General features: G+C 33.8%; 2 protein-coding genes across 3 annotated transcripts; one reads left to right on the plus strand and one right to left on the minus strand.

Moving 5' to 3' along the window:
- The first annotated feature begins 1,316 nt into the window (after positions 1–1,316).
- LOC100184721 (pro-cathepsin H-like) lies at positions 1,317–8,837 on the plus strand. The gene is made up of 12 exons (XM_002128257.5): positions 1,317–1,556; positions 1,872–1,991; positions 2,426–2,520; positions 2,802–2,886; positions 3,537–3,680; positions 4,239–4,411; positions 4,718–4,866; positions 5,155–5,236; positions 5,568–5,636; positions 6,080–6,186; positions 6,658–6,786; positions 7,748–8,837. The coding sequence occupies exons 1-12, from the start codon at positions 1,466–1,468 to the stop codon at positions 7,818–7,820; spliced, it is 1,317 nt and encodes a 438-aa protein (XP_002128293.1). The 5' UTR covers positions 1,317–1,465; the 3' UTR covers positions 7,821–8,837.
- On the minus strand, positions 8,522–18,613 carry LOC100178441. 2 transcript variants are annotated; one of them, XM_018811388.2, is made up of 12 exons: positions 17,570–18,613; positions 14,557–14,685; positions 14,133–14,231; positions 13,692–13,849; positions 13,204–13,321; positions 12,760–12,811; positions 12,542–12,700; positions 12,210–12,349; positions 11,588–11,762; positions 10,994–11,132; positions 10,450–10,546; positions 8,522–10,131 (listed from the first exon to the last, which is right to left on the minus strand). In XM_018811388.2, the coding sequence occupies exons 1-8, from the start codon at positions 17,918–17,920 to the stop codon at positions 12,333–12,335; spliced, it is 1,083 nt and encodes a 360-aa protein (XP_018666933.1). In that variant the 5' UTR covers positions 17,921–18,613; the 3' UTR covers positions 8,522–10,131; positions 10,450–10,546; positions 10,994–11,132; positions 11,588–11,762; positions 12,210–12,332. The 2 variants fall into 2 exon arrangements, with proteins under 2 accessions (XP_018666933.1, XP_009857892.1); XM_009859590.3 differs by having other exon boundaries at positions 12,760–12,807; positions 13,200–13,321.
- Between the last annotated feature and the right edge of the window lie 1,337 nt (positions 18,614–19,950).

Below are 19,950 nucleotides of genomic sequence, written 5' to 3' on the forward strand. Positions count from 1 at the left end.
AGTAAAATCATTACATTTCTACACTACCTACCCCCCTCCTGTACCGAGTAAAATCATTACATTTCTACACTACCTACCCCCCTCCAGTACCGAGTAAAATCATTACATTTCTACACTACCTACCCCCCTCCGGTACCAAGTAAAATCATTACATTTCTACACTACCTACCCCCCTCCTGGTACCGAGTAAAATCATTACATTTCTACACTACCTACCCCCCTCCTGTACCGAGTAAAATCATTACATTTCTACACTACCTACCCCCCTCCAGTACCGAGTAAAATCATAACATTTCTACCCCTACCCCCTCCGGTACCGAGTAAAATCATTACATTTCTACATTACCTAACCCCCTCCGGTACCGAGTACATTCATTACATTTCTACATCACCTACCCCCCTCCGGTACTGAGTAAAATCATTACATTTCTACACTACCTACCTCCCTCCGGTACCGAGTAAAATCATTACATTTCAACACTACCTACCCCCCTCCTGTACTGAGTAAAATCATTACATTTCTACACTACCTACCCCCCTCGTATACCGAGTACAATCATAACATTTCTACACCCTACCCCCTCCGGTACCAAGTAAAATCATTACATTTCTACACTACCTAACCCCCTCGTATACCGAGTACATTCATTACATTTCTACACTACCTACCCCCCTCCGGTACTGAGTAAAATCATTACATTTCTACATTACCTACCCCCCTCCGGTACCGAGTAAAATCATTACATTTCAACACTACCTACCCCCCTCCTGTACTGAGTAAAATCATTACATTTCTACACTACCTACCCCCCTCGTATACCGAATACAATCATAACAAGTTACACTGCGCCTACCCCCCTGGTAGCGAACAAAAACATTACTTCTACGTCGCAGACGATAGATGGTAATCTCCCGAACGATCAAATTGAAACGAAGAAAAAGGGTTTTTACACGAAAAAAGGGGATTCTCTCAAAATGAAAATTCCTGATTTGGCCTACGCCGCGCGAGGGGGGTGTTATAGACTGTACCAGCTATTACAATTCCAGCGACATGCGCGCATGTGTTAATGGTTAATCAAACAGTTTGCAATATAAATACTCCAATGTTTGTGGTAGGAAATTGTGTCGAGACCGCAAACAAACAGTACAATGTTTGTGGTCGGAAAAATATGCATGAAAGATGTGTTCTCCCGGAAATCTGTAGCTGTAGGCTTGCGCATGTTGCTGGATGTATCTACCACACATACAAACCAGTTAAGACGTGCAGGCGGTTGCACGAATACTAACAGTCACAAGACAGTCATTAGCCATTTGTGATTACTTTGCTCTAGACTAAAGTTAGCTACCATTTTCCTGCGTTTTTAATGACAAGGCTATAGCTATCCACGTTTATTGGTAATTCAAAAGTATAATCTTTTAGTTTAGACACTGTGCAAAAGTTTTTCTGTTTTGTGCAAAAACAATTATGATGAAAATATACTCTATTCTCGTGTTTGCTTGCTGCACACTTTGCGTAACAAGCTTTTCTACCAGAGATGTTCTTTCATCCGTGCAGGGTAAATGTGGTTTTGCATCTTACATTTATTGATTAATATATAGCCTATATTATATAAAATTGAAAAAATAAAGTTTAATTTAAAAAACGTTATTTATATGTTTAAACTGTCATATGCAGTCATAAATTGCCAGATTCTAGTTTCTACTTCATTTTTATTAAATACAAGTAAAGTTGTGTTGATTTCTTGTTAGATTTTCTATCTTTAACACATATAATATATATATATGTTATATTTAAAGACGTTCTGAGGTCTCTTTCAGTTCCTCTTCATCTGGGTGAATAAAACCCAATAAAAAACTTCATTTATATTTAGATTTCTCCAAAGAATCTGGATTACAGTGTTACGGTGCCCACAGGTCGTTGGAGAAATGCTTGGACCTTCAAAATCGATGTGCAACGGTTCAGTTCACCATCACATCTATGCAACCACACAGTAAAAACTTTACTCTGTTAATTAGTAATACCTTACTTAGTTAATTAACTTTAGATACCTAACCTATTAGGCTTTATATAAGATTTTTAATTAATTTATAACAATCTGGATAACAGGTTTAAACCTTTAAAAATGAATAAGCTAGCCTATCTATCTTTTCCAAATAAATTATTTATGTAATTTGCATTAATTTTACGGCATTGGTAGGATGTATAGTAAAAAAACATTCTTAGGAAATGGCAGTTACATAAGATAAGAAGCAAAAAATCAACTGAATCAGTGAAAAACTCTTTTGTATGTATATATATATATAACTTATGTATGTCTAAGACCTTGATTTTAATGATAATTTTAATTGCATAATGTCAACAATTCAAGTTTTCTGTGTTTAGAGTGTTCAGTGATAATATCTAAAAATGTTATTATCCTTTTAGTTCACCAAACCACTTTTACCTGCGCTGATAATAGACTATGTGCGGATCCAAAAGCCTTCTGTGCACTTATGCAAAAAGAAATTGCACCAATACAGGTAGCTGGTTTGTATGAGATTGTTTATTATTAGGCCCTTTGTTATTTATTACTATTATTTTACTACTCCCAATATTACTGTACATGTGGTATTGGATCATTTGACTTATATCAATTATCATTTTCAAAAAGGAAACAACCTCAAATAAATAAATAATTTTAGCACTATATAATGTTTCAGCTATATAAACATAATGTTAAAGTATATAGATATTTATTTGTAATATATTTATATAAAAACTAAATAAATTAGTTATGTACATGTACTTTTCTTGTTATTAGATCGCGAACTGCTCTATGGCCTGCTGTTCAACTAACGGTTGCAATGCACCGACGGAGATGATCAATAATGATGTAGAAGTGGAAGGTAAGATGTTATTTTAAAATTGTGGAAATGCTAAGTTAAATTTAGAAATCCAATTCCTTAAATTTACACCACAGAATTAATTTTATTTAAGCATGGTTTAATGTAAGTGTAGCCTGTATGATAAAATTGTGGCAACATTTATAACATAATGCAATAAATATTTGATTGATATTGTTGCAAAAAGTTATAACATACAGTGGTGTGGGGGAAGATGGGACACCTTTTAACATGATTTTCTCGACCTATTTAATAGTAAACAATGAACATTCAAAGAATTATAAAACCGTATCCCCACTCCAATAGACCGTTGTTAATTGTTTAAAACACGATCAGGATATTTTGATATTATGTGCTAAAGGTGTCCCATCTTTTCCCACCCTACTGTACATATATGTGGCAATAAAAATATTTTATTGTCTTAATGTCCCATTCCATGTATTGTGTAATGTGGTATAATGTTGCTTTCATCTGTTTCATTGCAACATACTGCGGTAAACAACATTAATATTTTGAATCTGTTGCGATACAGAATAAAATAGTCCCATTGTAGTTTTGTATCCTGTGGTTGAAGTAAATTTCTACATAAACATTGGTTAAGTTCAATGTGACTTTTTGTAATTTCATAAATTTTCAATTTTCTGTTTTTTTAGAGCGTAATTTATTCAAGGGTTGGCAAATAGAACACGGCAAGCAATATATAAACCAAGAAGAAGCAGAAAAACGATTTCAAATCTTTAGTAAATCGCTTAAGACAATCAAAGAGTTTAACAACAGAGTGGATAGAACTTGGGAAAGTAAGTTAAACAAACAAAATTTAATTACCAGATAAAGCAGCTTTCCCTTTTGTGCGGCATTTCTAAATATAGAATGTTGGCAATTGGTTTGACCTATTGTTCATGTTTTGGCACTTATTGTGTGACTTCCCGATTACAATGTTGTGTGTTCATGGTGGCTACGAAGGAAACAAACATCAAGTTATTGATGAATTGGTTATGTTTTGTTACCATTTGGAATTGTGGACTTTTCTTTGTTTAAATAAATATCTCTTTTCTTTACATTAAATAACTTAATCTGCTTGTATTCTACCTATTTTCAGTACTCTTAAAATTTTAAATAAATAGTTTCTAAAATATGTCTTCTGGCATTGTCACAGTGAACGGCAATTAACAGCACAAAGTTCTAGTATTTACTACACTAGTGCATAGTGCGTCAAAAACTTTGATAGGAAAACACTTACCAGAAAGATCAATTTACAAAATAAGTGTAAAGTGCTTCACCGCAGTGCCCCTTTTTGTAATAAATACATTTATATATATTTTCAAAATATTCGTGACCCTTTCCCTCCTTTCCAGTGGGTTTGAATGAATTTTCCGACCGAACTTTTGAAGAGTTTGCCTCCATACGCTTGATGATGCCACAGAACTGTAGTGCTACCAAAGGAAACCATGTTAGTCTTGGGTTTGAACCACCAGCACAGATTAACTGTTTAGAGAAAGGAAACTTTGTAACTGCAGTCAAGAATCAGGTATATTGTGTTAATTTTGTTAATATTGCGTTTGTTGTATTCTCTAAATTTTGGTTGGAAACAAAACACAAAATTATAAAAAAAAGTCCTTGGGTAAAACAGGTCAGTTGCTTCAACCCAGTGTCCCCTCATGGTTTGCAGCCAAAATGGCCAAAAAATGAAAATACCCATCCAGAAAAGTGACATATGGTAAACACTGAGCGGGCACGAGGTGTATGAAACTGAAACTTGTGTAATAACAACTGTCACTTCCTCATCACGCGAGGACAAATAAGTTCCTTCATGTTAAATTCGTTCCACCTCCAGGGCTCGTGTGGGAGTTGTTGGACCTTCTCCACCACAGGATGTTTAGAATCGGCCACAGCAATCCACAAGGAAGGCAACCCACTCGTTAGTTTGTCGGAACAACAACTTGTAGATTGTGCGCAAGCGTTTAATGATCATGGATGTAATGGGTAAGCATTTGAAATTATTATGTTACTTCTGCCACCAGGCATAATGTAAATAATATTTTAATGGCTTATCGGGTATGAAAAACCTAGTGTATATTCTTTGCCGGATGGCGACAAATGTCGGAAATAAGTTATGTTTTTTATACCAGATAAGCCGTTGAAAAAATATTGAAATTCTTACACTGTTATATTGTTATTTAATAATCCTTTTTATGTATTAAATAAAGGCAACAAATAAATTGTGCGAAAGTCAAATAATTTACCCAACATTTCTATCTTCCTTACAAACAGAGGTTTACCGAGCCAAGCATTTGAATACATCCATTATAACAAAGGTTTGATGACAGAAGCTGATTATCCATACCAGGGTGTGGTAAGTGTCATTTTTTACATTTGTAGTGAATCTTTTTAAATGCAGTTACACTTAATAATCTGTAGTTGTCAAACATAAAGAACCTGTTTGATTAATACTTAATCTAATTTGACTCTAGTTTTTATAGACAGTAGACAACTAAACCTGGTAAACCAATTTTAAAATGCAAAATTGCAATGCTAAATTAAAAAAAAAAAAAAATCTTAGATTTCACATATAACTGTAATATGTAAGCACTCTAATGTAACGCATTTGGTAGTGAATATGCTTACATAAACTCCTTGTGATAAAGAAATACGGATTTAACACAGTAGCTGTTTTATATTGACAGGATGGTAAATGTCACTTTGTTGCAAGCAAGGCATCAGCGTTTGTAAAACAGATTGTCAATATTACCAAGGTATTTATACAGCAGTGTCTACATACCTAACCAACATTTTTTAAGATAATTTAAATTTGTTACAATTATATATTTTTTACTCTACTTGAGTAAGGTCCTACAGTGAAGCATGACACGGGGCTAATATGTAGGGCCAGAATTGACCCATTAGCCCTATACTTATTTTAATAAAATAAAATCACAGTACAAAAAGAGTGGTACACCATACTAATTTAAGGCTTGTGAGGTTGTGACCTTCAAAGAATTACTAAATTAATTGACTCCACCTAGAATTTGCTGCACTGTATTAGTCAGTAAACATTACAACAAAGGAGTTATTAAACTTTGATGAATATACTGAACGGAACACATAGGTCTTTCATGAAAAACATAAAATCTGTTAAATAAAAAAATAAAGATTCTTTCTTGGTATGTTGCTATTTTTTATTGTTTTTCTTCTCAAGGGAAATGAGGATGGGATTAAAGAAGCTGTTGGTTTGTTGAACCCAGTCAGTATCGCATTCGATGTTGCTAAGGATTTCAGACATTATAAAAGTGGGGTCTATTCAAGGTGATTCTTTATTTAATTGAATAAAATTACTAAATGAACAACTTTGCAGTTGGCTTTTTTCTGTATGAATAAAGTTACGGAACTTCCAATTTTAGGTTTAAAGTTTTAATACGTTTAAAATAGATAGGTTTAACATAAAAAGAAGCATAGTTCCTGGCTTCCAGCTTGGTGCTATAGCTATATAACCTCCTTGGTTAAAGCAATTGCATCATGTTCAAAGGTGCCAGACTCGATACTTGTTGTTGCTCCCATTGTGGGTGTTGGCGTATGCGTCTTTAGGCAAGACTCTTAAAGTAGCTCATTGTTCTAAACTAGTGATTTCTTATTGGTTGTCCAAATTCTCAGCCACACCAGAAAAAAAACAAAAACAAAAACCATCACCCAAAGCCATTTGTTACAACAATCCAACTAAAACTAAATTGTAAATTATCGGCCGGACAAACTTATTTTGTTGCAACTTTATTTCTACAGCACACTTTGTGGCAATAAAGCAAGTGAAGTGAACCACGCAGTGTTGGCGGTGGGTTACGGCTACACTAGTAATGGTCAGGATTATTGGCTGGTGAAGAACTCATGGGGACCACAGTGGGGTATTAATGGGTAAGTCTCTCATTTATAGAAGTAACACTAGGGTATTCTGTTACTTGTGCTAGCAGGCATCCTATAAATAATATATTAGTAACACTAGGGGTGCGTGACATGTCAAGTTATTAGTTGCATCATATATTTTAGAACCAAGTTTTAAGCCTAAAACAGCTTTTACCCTGCTGTTACCTGACTATAGAAACAACCATTATTTGGTGGGTTACTGATATCATATGATTTACAACCCAGTTTTAAGCCTGCAACAACCTTTACCATGCTGTTAGGTGACTATAGAAACAAGCTTAGTCAAAGTATATTACGTTTGCCACATTAATCAATAATGAGGTTCCCTGGATGTAATACTATAAGTGTAACTGTATTTTAACAATGGCACACAATATTTTGCTAAACACTAAAAAACACGTGACCTATAGTAACAAGATTATATTTGTAGTGAATCTGCAGTTACACTCATTAATCTGTAGTTGTCAAACATAAAGAACCTGTTTGATTAATACTTAATCTAATTTGACTCTAGTTTTTATAGACAGTAGACAACTAAACCTGGTAAACCAATTTTAAAATGCAAAATTGCAATGCTAAGGTTTCCCTGGATGTAATACTATTCCCTGGATGTAATACTATAAGTGTAACTGTATTTTAACAATGGCACACAATATTTTGCTAAACAGTAAAAAACACGTGACCTATAGTAACAAGATTATATTACTAGTTACTCTGATTAGTTACTCTGATGAACAGTTAACACCTCTCAGGTTCTCTCTCTAACTTTATATACTGAATTGTTTATTATTGGTTTTGTTGAAGCCAATACATTTATCCTAGTCATATTTTTAAATTAACTGATTTTTGGAATAATGTAAGTTTAATTTGTTTTATAATATGCAAACTACTACACATGCCTTGAAAGATAATATTATATTATCCTATATTTAATTTGTTTAAATTATTGCAGATATTTCAAAATAGAAAGGGGTTCTAACATGTGTGGTCTTGCTGATTGTGCTTCGTATCCTGTGATCGTGTAAGATGGGACATTTCACATCATCTTATAACTATAATAATTCTATAATAGGCAGAATATTAATAATTTCTTAATGGGTTATTTGGTATAAAAACATAGTGTATTTCCAACGTTGGCTCATAGTGTATTTCCAACGTTGACTGTTGAAAGATTTACACTATACCTGGTAGCAGAAGTAACAGGATACATGTATTGCACACCATCTAAGAACTATAATAATTATCTTACTTCTGCTACCAGGAGAAATAACATCTTTTTTGGCCAGGAGAAAATTTTTTTTTACCAGGAGAAATAACATCTTTTTTGGCTCATTCCATATAAAATTTTAATTACATTCTAAAGTTTGTCTTCCATACAGTAAAACTTCATCAGAGTTGACCAACAATAATTATATTATCTGTACAATATATTCCATAACTCTTAGCACAGTTTATTTGGTTGATTTATGAGATTATATAAATGAGATTTAATTTGTTCAAATTTATTCCAGTATATTTTGTTCCCTGTAGAGCAAATGTTTTTTAAAATACTTTGAACAACCATGCATATTGAAACTAATGATTTTATGCTCAACATTTGCTGATGATTTTAAATTTTTATTGTTTTTTATAACTCCTACAGCACTTTCCACAAAGTTTGATGTGTTCTGTAGTATTTGAAGCTTGATTTATTGTTGGTGTGTTACAGTGTTTGCAGGGTGTAGAATAATATTCACGGAGCTACTATTATATTTCGGAAAGAGATTTGACTTTTTTCATAAAGGGCCGAGATTTTATTTGTGCCGTACAGTGTGACATCATCAGGTTATGATGTCATCCTGTTAAATATATTGTTCAACACACATTCTCACAATTGTAGCAGCATTAAGTCTTGAGCCTGTATCTTCTAAGACCACAAACAAAAAAATGCCAGTAGATCCATTTCAGAGAAAACTTGGTCATAATAGCTTATCTATAATATTATTTCAATATCATCGATTATTGTTTAAAAATCTGAAAATAAACATCTACTAATCATTGCATGCATTAGTTTGATTTTTAAACTTTATTTAAAGAACTCATTTTTAATAGATATTGCAACAGTTATATCAAGACTTTTATACACCGTGTGATAGAAGCTAGATTTGTGAGGAAGTGATTAAACGAATGAATGTAACTTATTTATCTTCGTGGCAAGGCAACACCAGTTGTTATTTTATTTTGTTTTATGCACCTCGTGCCTGCTGTTGCTGCATAGATAAATTTGTGTTTGCTTTATTTTTTTGACATCTTTAATTATTTTATGTATGGTGACAATCTAAACCACTTGGTTGCAGCAAATATTTCATGTGTTTTTACCAAGAACATATGTATCCACATCATGTAGCATCACAGGGCCTTCAACCCGGCATCCTTCGGTTACAAGACTAGTGCTCTAACCACTCTGCCATAGCGTCAGTAAATATGATTTAAAAGGAAGCAAATTTTTACAATAACTTCTCGTTATAACCCGGGTGTTCTGTCTCATTTACCTTGTGCCCGCTTACGAGTTACCACGTATATAACTTTGAGAGGGAAGTTATTTTTGGAAATTGTTTTAGTGTACTTCTGAGAATTTAGACCTACTATAAAGGAGCATGGGGTTAAAGCAATGGTTGTAAAATGGCTTGACCATGAACCCAAACGCTCATAATGGTAGCAGTGGTGAGCCTTGAACCCGTAAAGCTCTGGGTTAATGACAGGCATCCTGTTCACTTTGCTAGACGCTGGGTTAAAACAAAGAATTCTAGTTAAAATCAGTTGTTGCCTAATTCTGACGTGGAACCAATGTTTAGCTCAATATGTACAATCTTTATTGCTTGCAATTACAGTTATGCAGCCACAAAATGATCATCACCATGCAAAAAGAAAAGTATAACACTGGATGGGAGAAAAGAAACAAAAAATAAGCAAAGCAATCGTGTACCTTTGATAAGTTGTCTAAATTCATAAACATTGAAAACAAGCAATTTATGATATCACGGGAATGAGACACAAAAATCAATGAAAACAGACATTTGGAATGAAATAACATGATGGCAACATTAAGTGAAGTGAATATTTAAATATATTAAATATAAAACAACATGTAGCCTACAACAGCTGCAAAAATAAACAGTTTTTAACAAGGTAATCACACTTCAGTGATGAAGTTTGGGATATCAAGACCAGAAAGCAAGGTGAGGCATCCACCGTGGTAGAAGGGGTTTGCTGCTGCACATAAAGGTTGTTCAAACGCCTCAACCATGTACGTATGCATGATCTCCTTGTTTACGCAATCAACAAACTTTACAAGACCTAAAGTAAATTGTTAATAACACCTGCCAGTACATTGTTGACTACTTACACTATTGAATGAATAAATGTAACATGTTTATTCTAGCATGCAGGACAAATCAGCGATATAACAAGAGTGTTCTGTTTCATACACCTAGTGTCTGCTTATTAGTTATCTATCTACTCACTCCAGTTTCAAATGTAACTTTCTGGGTGTTTTTCTGAAGAGTTTTTTTGTTTATGACTTGTTTATGACAAACAATTCCGTTAACCCATTGAGTGACAACTGAGTTTAAGATCCTATTATGATTTATAAAATATGGTTGTTAATGTACTGACCTGCTTCATAATTAATAAAGATTCCAACTCGTTTCAAGTAAGCAAGTGAATTGCTCAACTTTGGTATTATTTCAACAGCTTCACCCGCATGCCGCACCTTGTAAAAAAGTTTGGTTAGAAATTAGAATTACTACTTTTAAAAAATTGTTTTGTTTTTTACACCTCGTGCTCACTTACAAGCTACAGTGTATGTAACTTTGTGTGTGATATTTTCATGTAAATGTAGGATTAGCACTTTTACCAATATGCCTATACTTTTCGTTTCAAATCATATACATTAACACAAAGCATTAAGGAGTAAGTTGGAACATTTTAAATAAAGCAACATTGCCTACAAGTTTAAAAAAAGCATTCAGATTTTCTAAAAACCCGAACACCAAGTCCTACAGTCATACACTATGTTCACTTTTCTCAACTAAACAATTGCATAAAATGAAATCCAATTTTTATAAAAATAATATATTTTCTTGCTTAAAAAATAAAATAAACCTAAAAGTTTATGTATTTTGCATAAGAATATATTGAATTAAAACAGCGCATTTACTTTATATTCAAATCTTGCAGGATTGTAATGCAAGATCCATGATGAGTTGTTACTTCCCAACCAACTATTACGAGGCACTCCTCTATATGCAACACCTACTGCCCAACCATCTCTGTTCACCTGGACTTCCCAGTAATGCCTAAGTAAATAACAGTTTGTATTCTACAATAAACTATACATAAATTCCAAGTACAAATGATAGCCATTAGATCTCATGTTTAGGCCATGGTTGGCTCGGACACTCATTTGTGACCACTGGGTTGAAGCTATCCCGAACCACTCAGTATTGAGTAAAAATAACTATTTGTATTTAGTTCTACACCAGACTATACAATCACTCCAATTTCCAAAGATGACCATAGAAAATACAATGGTTTAAATATGAAATATTAAACCTTATTCCATTTTATGTGGGTGAGGTCTTATAACATGTCATGTCATGGAAGCTAAGAATTAGGCTAGAATTGACATATTGCCCAGAAACCCAGGGTGCTACAACCAGTTTGTGTCTTTCCCGAGAACACATATGCCTGACAGTATCGAACATAAATAACTATAAGTGGAATAACAAAAATTGTTAAAATAACACACTACCTTCCAGAATAAAATGAAATATTTCCCAAAACATTGAGAGCGAAAGTAAAACGCGATGGAGACTTGGGACTTGCGTTGTTGTAATCATCCCCCGGGTAGAAAACACTCTTTGCATCAGGTGACAATTTTAGTTTCACATGAGCGGTGTTCACATCGAAACTGAAGTTTGCTGGTGCTGTAGAAAATATATTTTAATTATGCTCTGCTTTGTTTAAAATATGAATATGATTTGTAAAACAGTTTGTATGATGCAGGGTTATGTTGACAATTTGCAGTGGTTGCAGCAACCCCTGGATTTTTTAATTATAGAAGCAAATTCTTCCTAAAATAGAATAAAACTTACTTAGGCTAAAAAGGTATACTTTAGCCTCTGCAAAAAAAATGTTACTGGCTTAAAACTCACGTTAAAACGGTTTGATTTTAGTTTACAATATATCACAAATTTAACTAATCTTCGAAAACAGTAATGAAGACCAGAACAATTAATACAACAAAAGAAGTAATTACCTTAAAGTGGTAAATAAAATCGTGGCTGCTAAACTCACAATACATTATAGACTAACTCAAATTAAGTATTTAACTAAAACAAATCAAAATGTAATTAAAATGAAATTGTTCTTACATTGTTTGGTTTTAAATATTGCACAAGGGCTCCAACTTGTGTTTGTTTCATCATTTGAATGACGAACGTTTACTGTGACTTCTACATTTGATGGCAACTCATGTATTACATAACTTGTAGCAGTCACATTTTCTTTACTTCTGCAAATAAAATTATGTTCAATATAACAATTGTTGTTAGCTGCTAATTTCCTTTTTTTGTTTTAATTAAATCCATCTTAAATTCAGTAAAGAAATAAAGGAATTTTATCTTAACGAAGACATAAATAAAACTTCTGTTTAATACAATTATCTTTGGTGACATATTTCAGGTAACAAAATGTACAAGCTTACTTTTCAATTGTCTTATCTTTAATTTATACGACCACTTCAACCCATATTCACTTTCACAGTTAGCACAGCATGTCCACCGAACGGTTAATGAAGTTTTTGTGATGTCATCATCAGATTGAGCAGCCAGTATTGCAGGAGGGATCATCTTACATTTGTTACCTATAACAGGTAAAATAAATCTTTAAATATATTCTTTTGGGGCTGTACTTTGATCTTACATTTATCGTTGGTGGTTGTACCGTTTCTCTCCACTTTCAATTCTTTACCTTGTAGAATTAAACAATTAACTTATTTATGTGGTTTGATATTTTATTATAAAATTCTTGTTTAGTTATAGTTGGAAAGGGACATAAAACATAATGAATTTGAATTTGTATGAAAATATTGCTTTGGAAACCTTTTGGATTGTAGTTTTATAACATGAATAAATGTAACTTCTTTATCCTACAACAGACTTTATTACATGCGTGTTCCGTTTTATACACCTTGTGTACATATGTATTGTGATTAGCCTTTGCATTTTTTCATTATTTTAATCTATGACAGACAATTACAAATTAAACAATCTATAAACTTATAAAGAAACACAGAGTTAAAGCAATTGCTATTAAGTGTCTTACTGTAAGTAAATATATTTTGTACAGAACAACCAATTTACCCCGAACTGATTGAAATTGAATGTTTTGTATGAGTTTAGATATTGCTTCCAGATTAATACGAGATGGTGAATCACTTGCAATGTTGAGATCGGCTGTTGGAAGATCATTCGCCGATAGCAAACTGCATCGATATTAAGTTAGTTATGGGATATTGATTAATAAACTTGGTGAGATTCTACTTTAACTATCATACTATGGAAGAAAAGATATAATGATTGTTATAATGATAAATGTATACTACTCTGGAGTAAGATGGATATTACCCAATAATATCTTATATTTTTAATTGTGTTTTTACAATTAATAAACCACTATTAAAGTCTTGAGAATAAAGTTATATGGTTCTGTAAATATTCTTTGTTCCCTACTAATTTGGGCAGTAAAGGCGAAAAAAACATGGTCTATCTTATATACCATGATCATATATAAAAAGACAACATTAATAATGAGTTCGTCCTCGTAAATATGTCATTGCAACATTATCATTTTACCGTTGTTTAAACTCCCGAACAGCATTTTCCCTCATGCTCTCCCCAGACTCATTCCGGAGTCGCTTGGCAAAGTTCAAAATCCCGGAAACCATCTTAATGTTTCCTCGACAAATGTCCGATTGTCCTCGGATTTTCTCGCCAACCTCAACACTTTGTCTCTGCGACAAAATAAAGTTGAGTAAAGGTTTAAGTATTTTATATTAACACTAAATTGTCTAAGGTTATTATTTTATCTTTATTGTGTTTTTTTACTCTAAACCCTAGCCAAAAAAATGGGTTGTAGTACCATTGGTGTTGATAACATGCCAACCTATGCATAAGTTTCAGGTGTCATAGCGCTATGTTGTGAGACCTCATCCATGCAGAATGGAATGTTTCAATATTTCATATTAACCCAGGTTAAAAATGGATTCTAATTAAGTTGGAGTAAATTGTTCATACCTTAAGCAACCTTTGAAGTTCTGACTGTTTCTGATGCAAAAGTGAAATTAAATTGGAGAAATCTCGAACCAGTTGAGTTTCCTGTTGAGATGCTACATTCTGTTTAAAAAACAATATATATTATAACCTGTTGAATAAAATACAATTTAATATGAAATAATAAAGTATTTAAAATGTAACTTATTTATAGATATGTGAATGGGAAACGATAGTTGTTACAACATGGGTGTTCTGTTTCATACTCCTCGTGCTCGCTTATGAGATATCACATTTATGTAACTTTGAATCAAGTTATACACCGACCCACTCAAGTTATAAACTGACTTGACAACATAAGCAGTTCCATTATTAGTAAAATGTTTAACAATATAAAGCATTACGGCTTGTGCATTTTAATATACTGTTATTATTAAACGATAAATACTTCGTTAGCTTTCAGCTGGCCTTGCAGCACATCCAGATTTTGTTTATTCTCTTTAAACCGAGATTCCAAAATACAGATTTGATCAGCGATGTAATCTCGAAAAACTCCGACGACTTGTAAGAAAAAATCCTGAATAAAAGAAATTTATATTTACAAAATAAGTTGGAATAAATGTGAAGATCAAATATGGAGCTGAATATGGAAATAAGATCATACATAGGGGTGAGTGTAAGTTGTATTAGGCCCCTATATGGTGAATATTTGGGTTTTATGGGATTAGCAGTCGCTTTTATTCAAAACTTCTACTGCAGTACTTTTACCCCTAGCGTGTTTTTAACGACTGTTATTTTGCTTTGAATTCCTTTCTTTTCGTGGTTTCATTTGATTTTCCCTACTGTATTTGAAGAGATAATTCAGTTTGTAGAAAAGCACAAGAGTTCCATCATCTCAGTAGTAAATCAAAATGGGATTTTGAACCAAAGGGGGGATGTTTTATTCCTACCTAATCAACATATTAGAATATCTATGGTTAAAACTAGTCAAACTAAAAAATGAAGCTTAGTTTGATTAAAAAATTTCACTTTTATTTTAAATTTTACTTTGTTTTTTTTATTGGTTGTTGTGGTGGTTGGATGAGTTAGTTTTGTCAAATATGTTCAAAAATAACTGTAACAGTAACGTCAAAAACAGAGCTATGTTGAGATATCATGATAAAAATTTATTTAGAGCACAAATCAAGATCAAGTTTACGTCTGGTGGTTTAGTGGTTTAAAGATAACATTGCGGTGAGTCGTAAGATACCATTACGCATATAAACGATCCTGGCTGCAATAGAAACGGCGCCATACATGTACTCTAATGACGTCACTGTAACCATGGTAACAAGGTAGGCGCTGCATTATTAATGCCAACTCTGTTGATCATCCTGTTTGAATGCGCCTTACAGGGAGCGACGTGGGATAATCGACTTTATTGGTATCGGGCTTGACTTTTATTGACGCAAACGAGTAAATTATAAGCGGCAGTAAATATGACAGCAATGGCTTTTTTCTAATTTAAGATAATTAAGATATCATTTGTCTGGCTACTGCTACAACAGTCAGCAGTTTGTAGTAAAAGCAAACTTATAAAATCAATAGGTTGGGGTAAGATGGTCCATGTTTTCATTCAGTTTTATCGTCCTATTTGGTCGTAAACACAAAAAATACAGAATTAATAACCGTATCCTTAGCGTTGTTAATTGTTGAAAACACTTTTAAAAATATGGGATGTTAGGTACAAACATTACCTATCTTACCCCACAGTACTATAAACGAAACGTTGCGGCGCATATATAACCATACTTCATGAACGAGTGCAAATTAACCCGCGCTGCGATCGAAGCGATCGATAGCAGTTTATAATCAATGTTGAAACGGCATCCATGCAAATAACCTGTGGTCTTGTTGGTTTTGCCGCTCAATGGTGGTCGTATGGTTTCTACGAATATATAGTAGGATGGGGAAAGACGCGACGCCTTTAGTACATCCTGATCGTGTTTTATAATCAATTACCAACGGTGGTATATGGGAGTCGTGAGGATACAGTTTTATAATTCTTTGAATTTGTTTTGCTTACTACCAAATGGAACGAGACAGTTGTTTAAAAAGGTGTCCCATCTCCCCCCACCCTAATATATAATACAGTGGTGAATAATTCTTTAGCGGCCTATCTGGTATGGCAGTGTGGGGGAAAACGGGACAGCCTTAGCACATAGTATGAAAATATCCTGATCGTGTTTTAAACAATTACCAACGGTGGTATATGGGAGTCGTGAGGATACAGTTTAATAATTCTTTAAGTCCGTTTTGCTTACTACCAAATGGAACGAGAAAATGGATTGAAAAGATGTCCCATATTTCCCTTCCCTACCATATCAAAACTGGCAGACAAACAAAATACACTATTACCAAATAAGCCGCTAAAGGATTATTTATACATTTTGCCGTAGTAACAAAACGTAGCCTAAGTAGCAAAACACACTCGATATTAAGTTACTTCTGCAACCAGGCGTAATCTAATAGACGTGTTGGCTCAGGCATAAAAACGTTATTTTTATCCCAACGTTTCGTCTATCAGCAACATCGAAATTAAGTTTTATAAACCAGAAAAACAAATGAGTTTATAATGTGATGATTGTATAATAAACTCATTGTTTAACTAAAATAAACTTTTAAGATCATATTGCGTATTCTGCTGTACTACATCGCTACGAAAGTTGACAAGCAATTACTTAATATTATGATGTATAATTTCAAACAAACGAAATGCTCAATCATGCGATGAAGAATTTTTATTCCGTTATTGAAGAATACTAAATCGAAATTCATTGGGGTATCTGTTTTTCGATTGGATTTTTTGTAATTAAGTTTTTAAGTATAAAGCTTCATTGAAGTGGGGTCGATCGACATATCAATTGATATTTTTTGTTACAAATTGTAATACCCGATATTAAATTGTAGAACTCATTGTGTAAGCCGTAAGGTATAGACAAACATATATATCCTGGATTAATTATTAATACAGATGCAAGCGCATGCATGATATGAATATTGATCATACGAATGCAATATTAAGTCTTGTGTTGTAATAGCTGCAGGATTGCTAGAACTGTCGGACGAATCTTATAGTAGGTTGAGGTGAAGTGAGACGGGGTAATTTGGGACATTTTAAAAATCTTTTTATGGCCACTCACTTGATAATAAACATATACAAATGTTGAAATGTTACATGATTATTCTACAGGAACCTCAAAGCTGTATAAAGCACGCGCCAACTCCGATTTATACTAATAAAACTAAATACGGGAAGATATGTGCTTAAGTGTCCCAATTTCTCTCTATATATAATATAATAAAAACCTCATATTACTTATATTAATACGTGTGTGAAACAAAACACATGTGTTATTACGACTGTCGTTAATTGCTTCGCCATGCGAGAATAAATAAGTTGCATTCATTCATTCACTTACAATGTCATCGGCGTTCGATTCCGTTTCCATTGAAGGTTTTCTATGGAAGTCGAACTGTGTATGCATCTCTATAGGTGTTGTTAGGTAGCCTGAATCGTTCGATGAAGAGCTTGACTCTCCAGAACATATTGTTGCGCCAAGCCCAGTCTCACCCGAACTCGCAATCCGAAAGTCTGGCGACAAATTAAACTTATAGTTGCCTTTCGACGTCCGCGGGGATAGGGTTAACAACTTTTGCGAGTACGGGCTCGAGCATAGTGATCTTGTCGCCGAATCCGAGTCCAGAGTTTTTGATAATTCCTCTGGTTCGTCGCTTACTATGGAGACACGAGAAGATATCGTGTTTTCCATGTTTCAGAGTTTCATGTTCTGAGAGGGGACATGAAGTTGGCAAGCTATCTTATAACCTAGAGTGGGAAAACAAATAAAAGCATTATATATATAGGAGCATATATTGTTTAAAATATTATATAAATTTCTGCTTGGTTGTTGAGAAATCTTAGGAACCCTAATCGTATTGTTTTCAGGCTGTCGTTGCTTTTATGTATGCGATATAGAACAGATGGTAAGCGGCCATTTGCAGATTGCCCCATTTCATCGCAGTGAAGCACAACTAAAATAACACCCGCACGAATAATACGTCTTTTTCGGTAAATGTCATATCTTTTATAGAACAAAGCGACCAATCCATTAGCAGTTGTATTATGACGTATCGGCTTGGAGACGCTTAGTTACAAACAAAGCAATGTGACTTACCGCCGCAAAAAGCCACGTTTTGTTGAAATATACAATTTTCGAAAAACAAATAAACATTTCGAGCGTCACAAAGTTTTATAAAGCCCACACACTACGATTGACAAAGCTACTTTCATTCTCGCACTGCCACATTTAATCACACACACACGCATTTATATATATACACACACGTGGTTCAAGTTTATATACCACTACCAAAAAGCTAAATGCTTTGTTTTCAACATAACATGGATTTTTTTCATCTTTTTCAATGCAGTAGTTAGCGAACACCAAATTAATTAAAACAACGAAAAGAAGGTTCGTAGCAAAACAACATTCCCGAAAAAACGGGTAAGGAGTAAAAGTACACGAGTAAAAGTGTCAAACCAAGCCTGCGTGTCAGACCTACAAAAATGCGACGATAGAATTAAAACATTTTACTACACTACTACACCGTACTGAAGCGGCCTCTCTATATATTTCTAGTAGGCCGTGGGCCAACTAATTAAATTACGAACTTTAAATATACGTAACATCGCTTCAACACTCGACCAAAAGTTTGATAATATTTTCCAGCTCAAGTAAAACCTGTCGTTATTTTCCTGGAGCAAAGAAAAACAAAGTTTATTTTCCTTATTATAGTTCAAAAGGTTGCAGGTTCACATTTAATCGATTTATTTAAGTTAACATGATCTCTCTCTCTTGACGTTTGTGTCATGTCACGGTCGATTGTTTTTTACAATAACAGGTAAATCATAGGAAATGAGCAAACTTTGAGCAAATGATTTGTTGTTTTTACTTTAACAAACTGACCAAACGTATAGAAAGAACGTACGTGATTTTGTTGCGAATTCGTCACGGCGAAGAAAGGATATAACAGTTTCGAAGAGATCAAAGAGACAGAATTGACTGCGCATAACTCTTCACTTGTGTACACAATGTTAAGTCATGTATTGCGCCTGTCTATTTATAACTTTATCGTATCGGCTTCGCTGGGATTTCGTTTTGCTAAACACGCTGACGTACATTGTTCGCCGATGCAGCACTTTTCAACGATGCATTGGCAAATATGCACAATGCGGCTGTGCTAACGCTCATGTTATGCTATTTAACCTTGTGTATACAACGCTCCATTTAACTTCACCTGCCTCACAATAACAGCACCTGACTACTTTACAAATAAGTTCATATCTACTTATGCTAGAGATCTACCAAAAACACCAAGCAAACATACCGACATATGGCGTCCACTTTAACAGGACTTTGATAAAGACCTATAAATGCTTCACCATCCACCAAAGAACTGCATTGGTTTTGCTGCGTCGAAAATCAATACAAAATAGCGAAATATGATGCATGTACAATAATATGCGCACTCGTCGATAAGAAGGTTTTAATTTTAGGCAATCCGGGTTATGGTGCGTGGACACAATCAATCTGTGCTATTACACACATGCTGGTACTTTATCACAATTATAGTCTTGAAAGTATATATGTATAATATAGTGTGATTTAACAACACGCTTTCAGAGTCCTAATACCTGCTTCTCAATACATACTAGTAATTATAAGTCTTTAGTCCTGCGTTGTTCTTTGACTCTAATAAGATTACTATCGACCAACTTGTATTGCTGTCTGCAAATTAT

Source organism: Ciona intestinalis, chromosome 3 (assembly GCF_000224145.3).
Source record: "Ciona intestinalis chromosome 3, KH, whole genome shotgun sequence".
NCBI lineage: Eukaryota > Metazoa > Chordata > Ascidiacea > Phlebobranchia > Cionidae > Ciona > Ciona intestinalis.

What these genes read in the sequence shown, in the direction of transcription:
- LOC100184721 (XM_002128257.5), top strand. Translation starts at nt 1,466, where the DNA reads ATGATGAAAATATACTCTATTCTCGTGTTTGCTTGCTGCACACTTTGC. An exon ending in TAACTGCAGTCAAGAATCAG is followed by an intron (nt 4,412 to 4,717) that starts GTATATTGTGTT and finishes TTCCACCTCCAG; the next exon opens with GGCTCGTGTGGGAGTTGTTG. An exon ending in CCACAGTGGGGTATTAATGG is followed by an intron (nt 6,787 to 7,747) that starts GTAAGTCTCTCA and finishes AAATTATTGCAG; the next exon opens with ATATTTCAAAATAGAAAGGG.
- LOC100178441 (XM_018811388.2), bottom strand. Translation starts at nt 17,920, where the DNA reads ATGGAAAACACGATATCTTCTCGTGTCTCCATAGTAAGCGACGAACCA. An exon ending in AATCGAACGCCGATGACATT is followed by an intron (nt 14,686 to 17,569) that starts GTAAGTGAATGA and finishes TCTTTTATTCAG; the next exon opens with GATTTTTTCTTACAAGTCGT. An exon ending in GTTCGGGAGTTTAAACAACG is followed by an intron (nt 13,322 to 13,691) that starts GTAAAATGATAA and finishes ATATCGATGCAG; the next exon opens with TTTGCTATCGGCGAATGATC.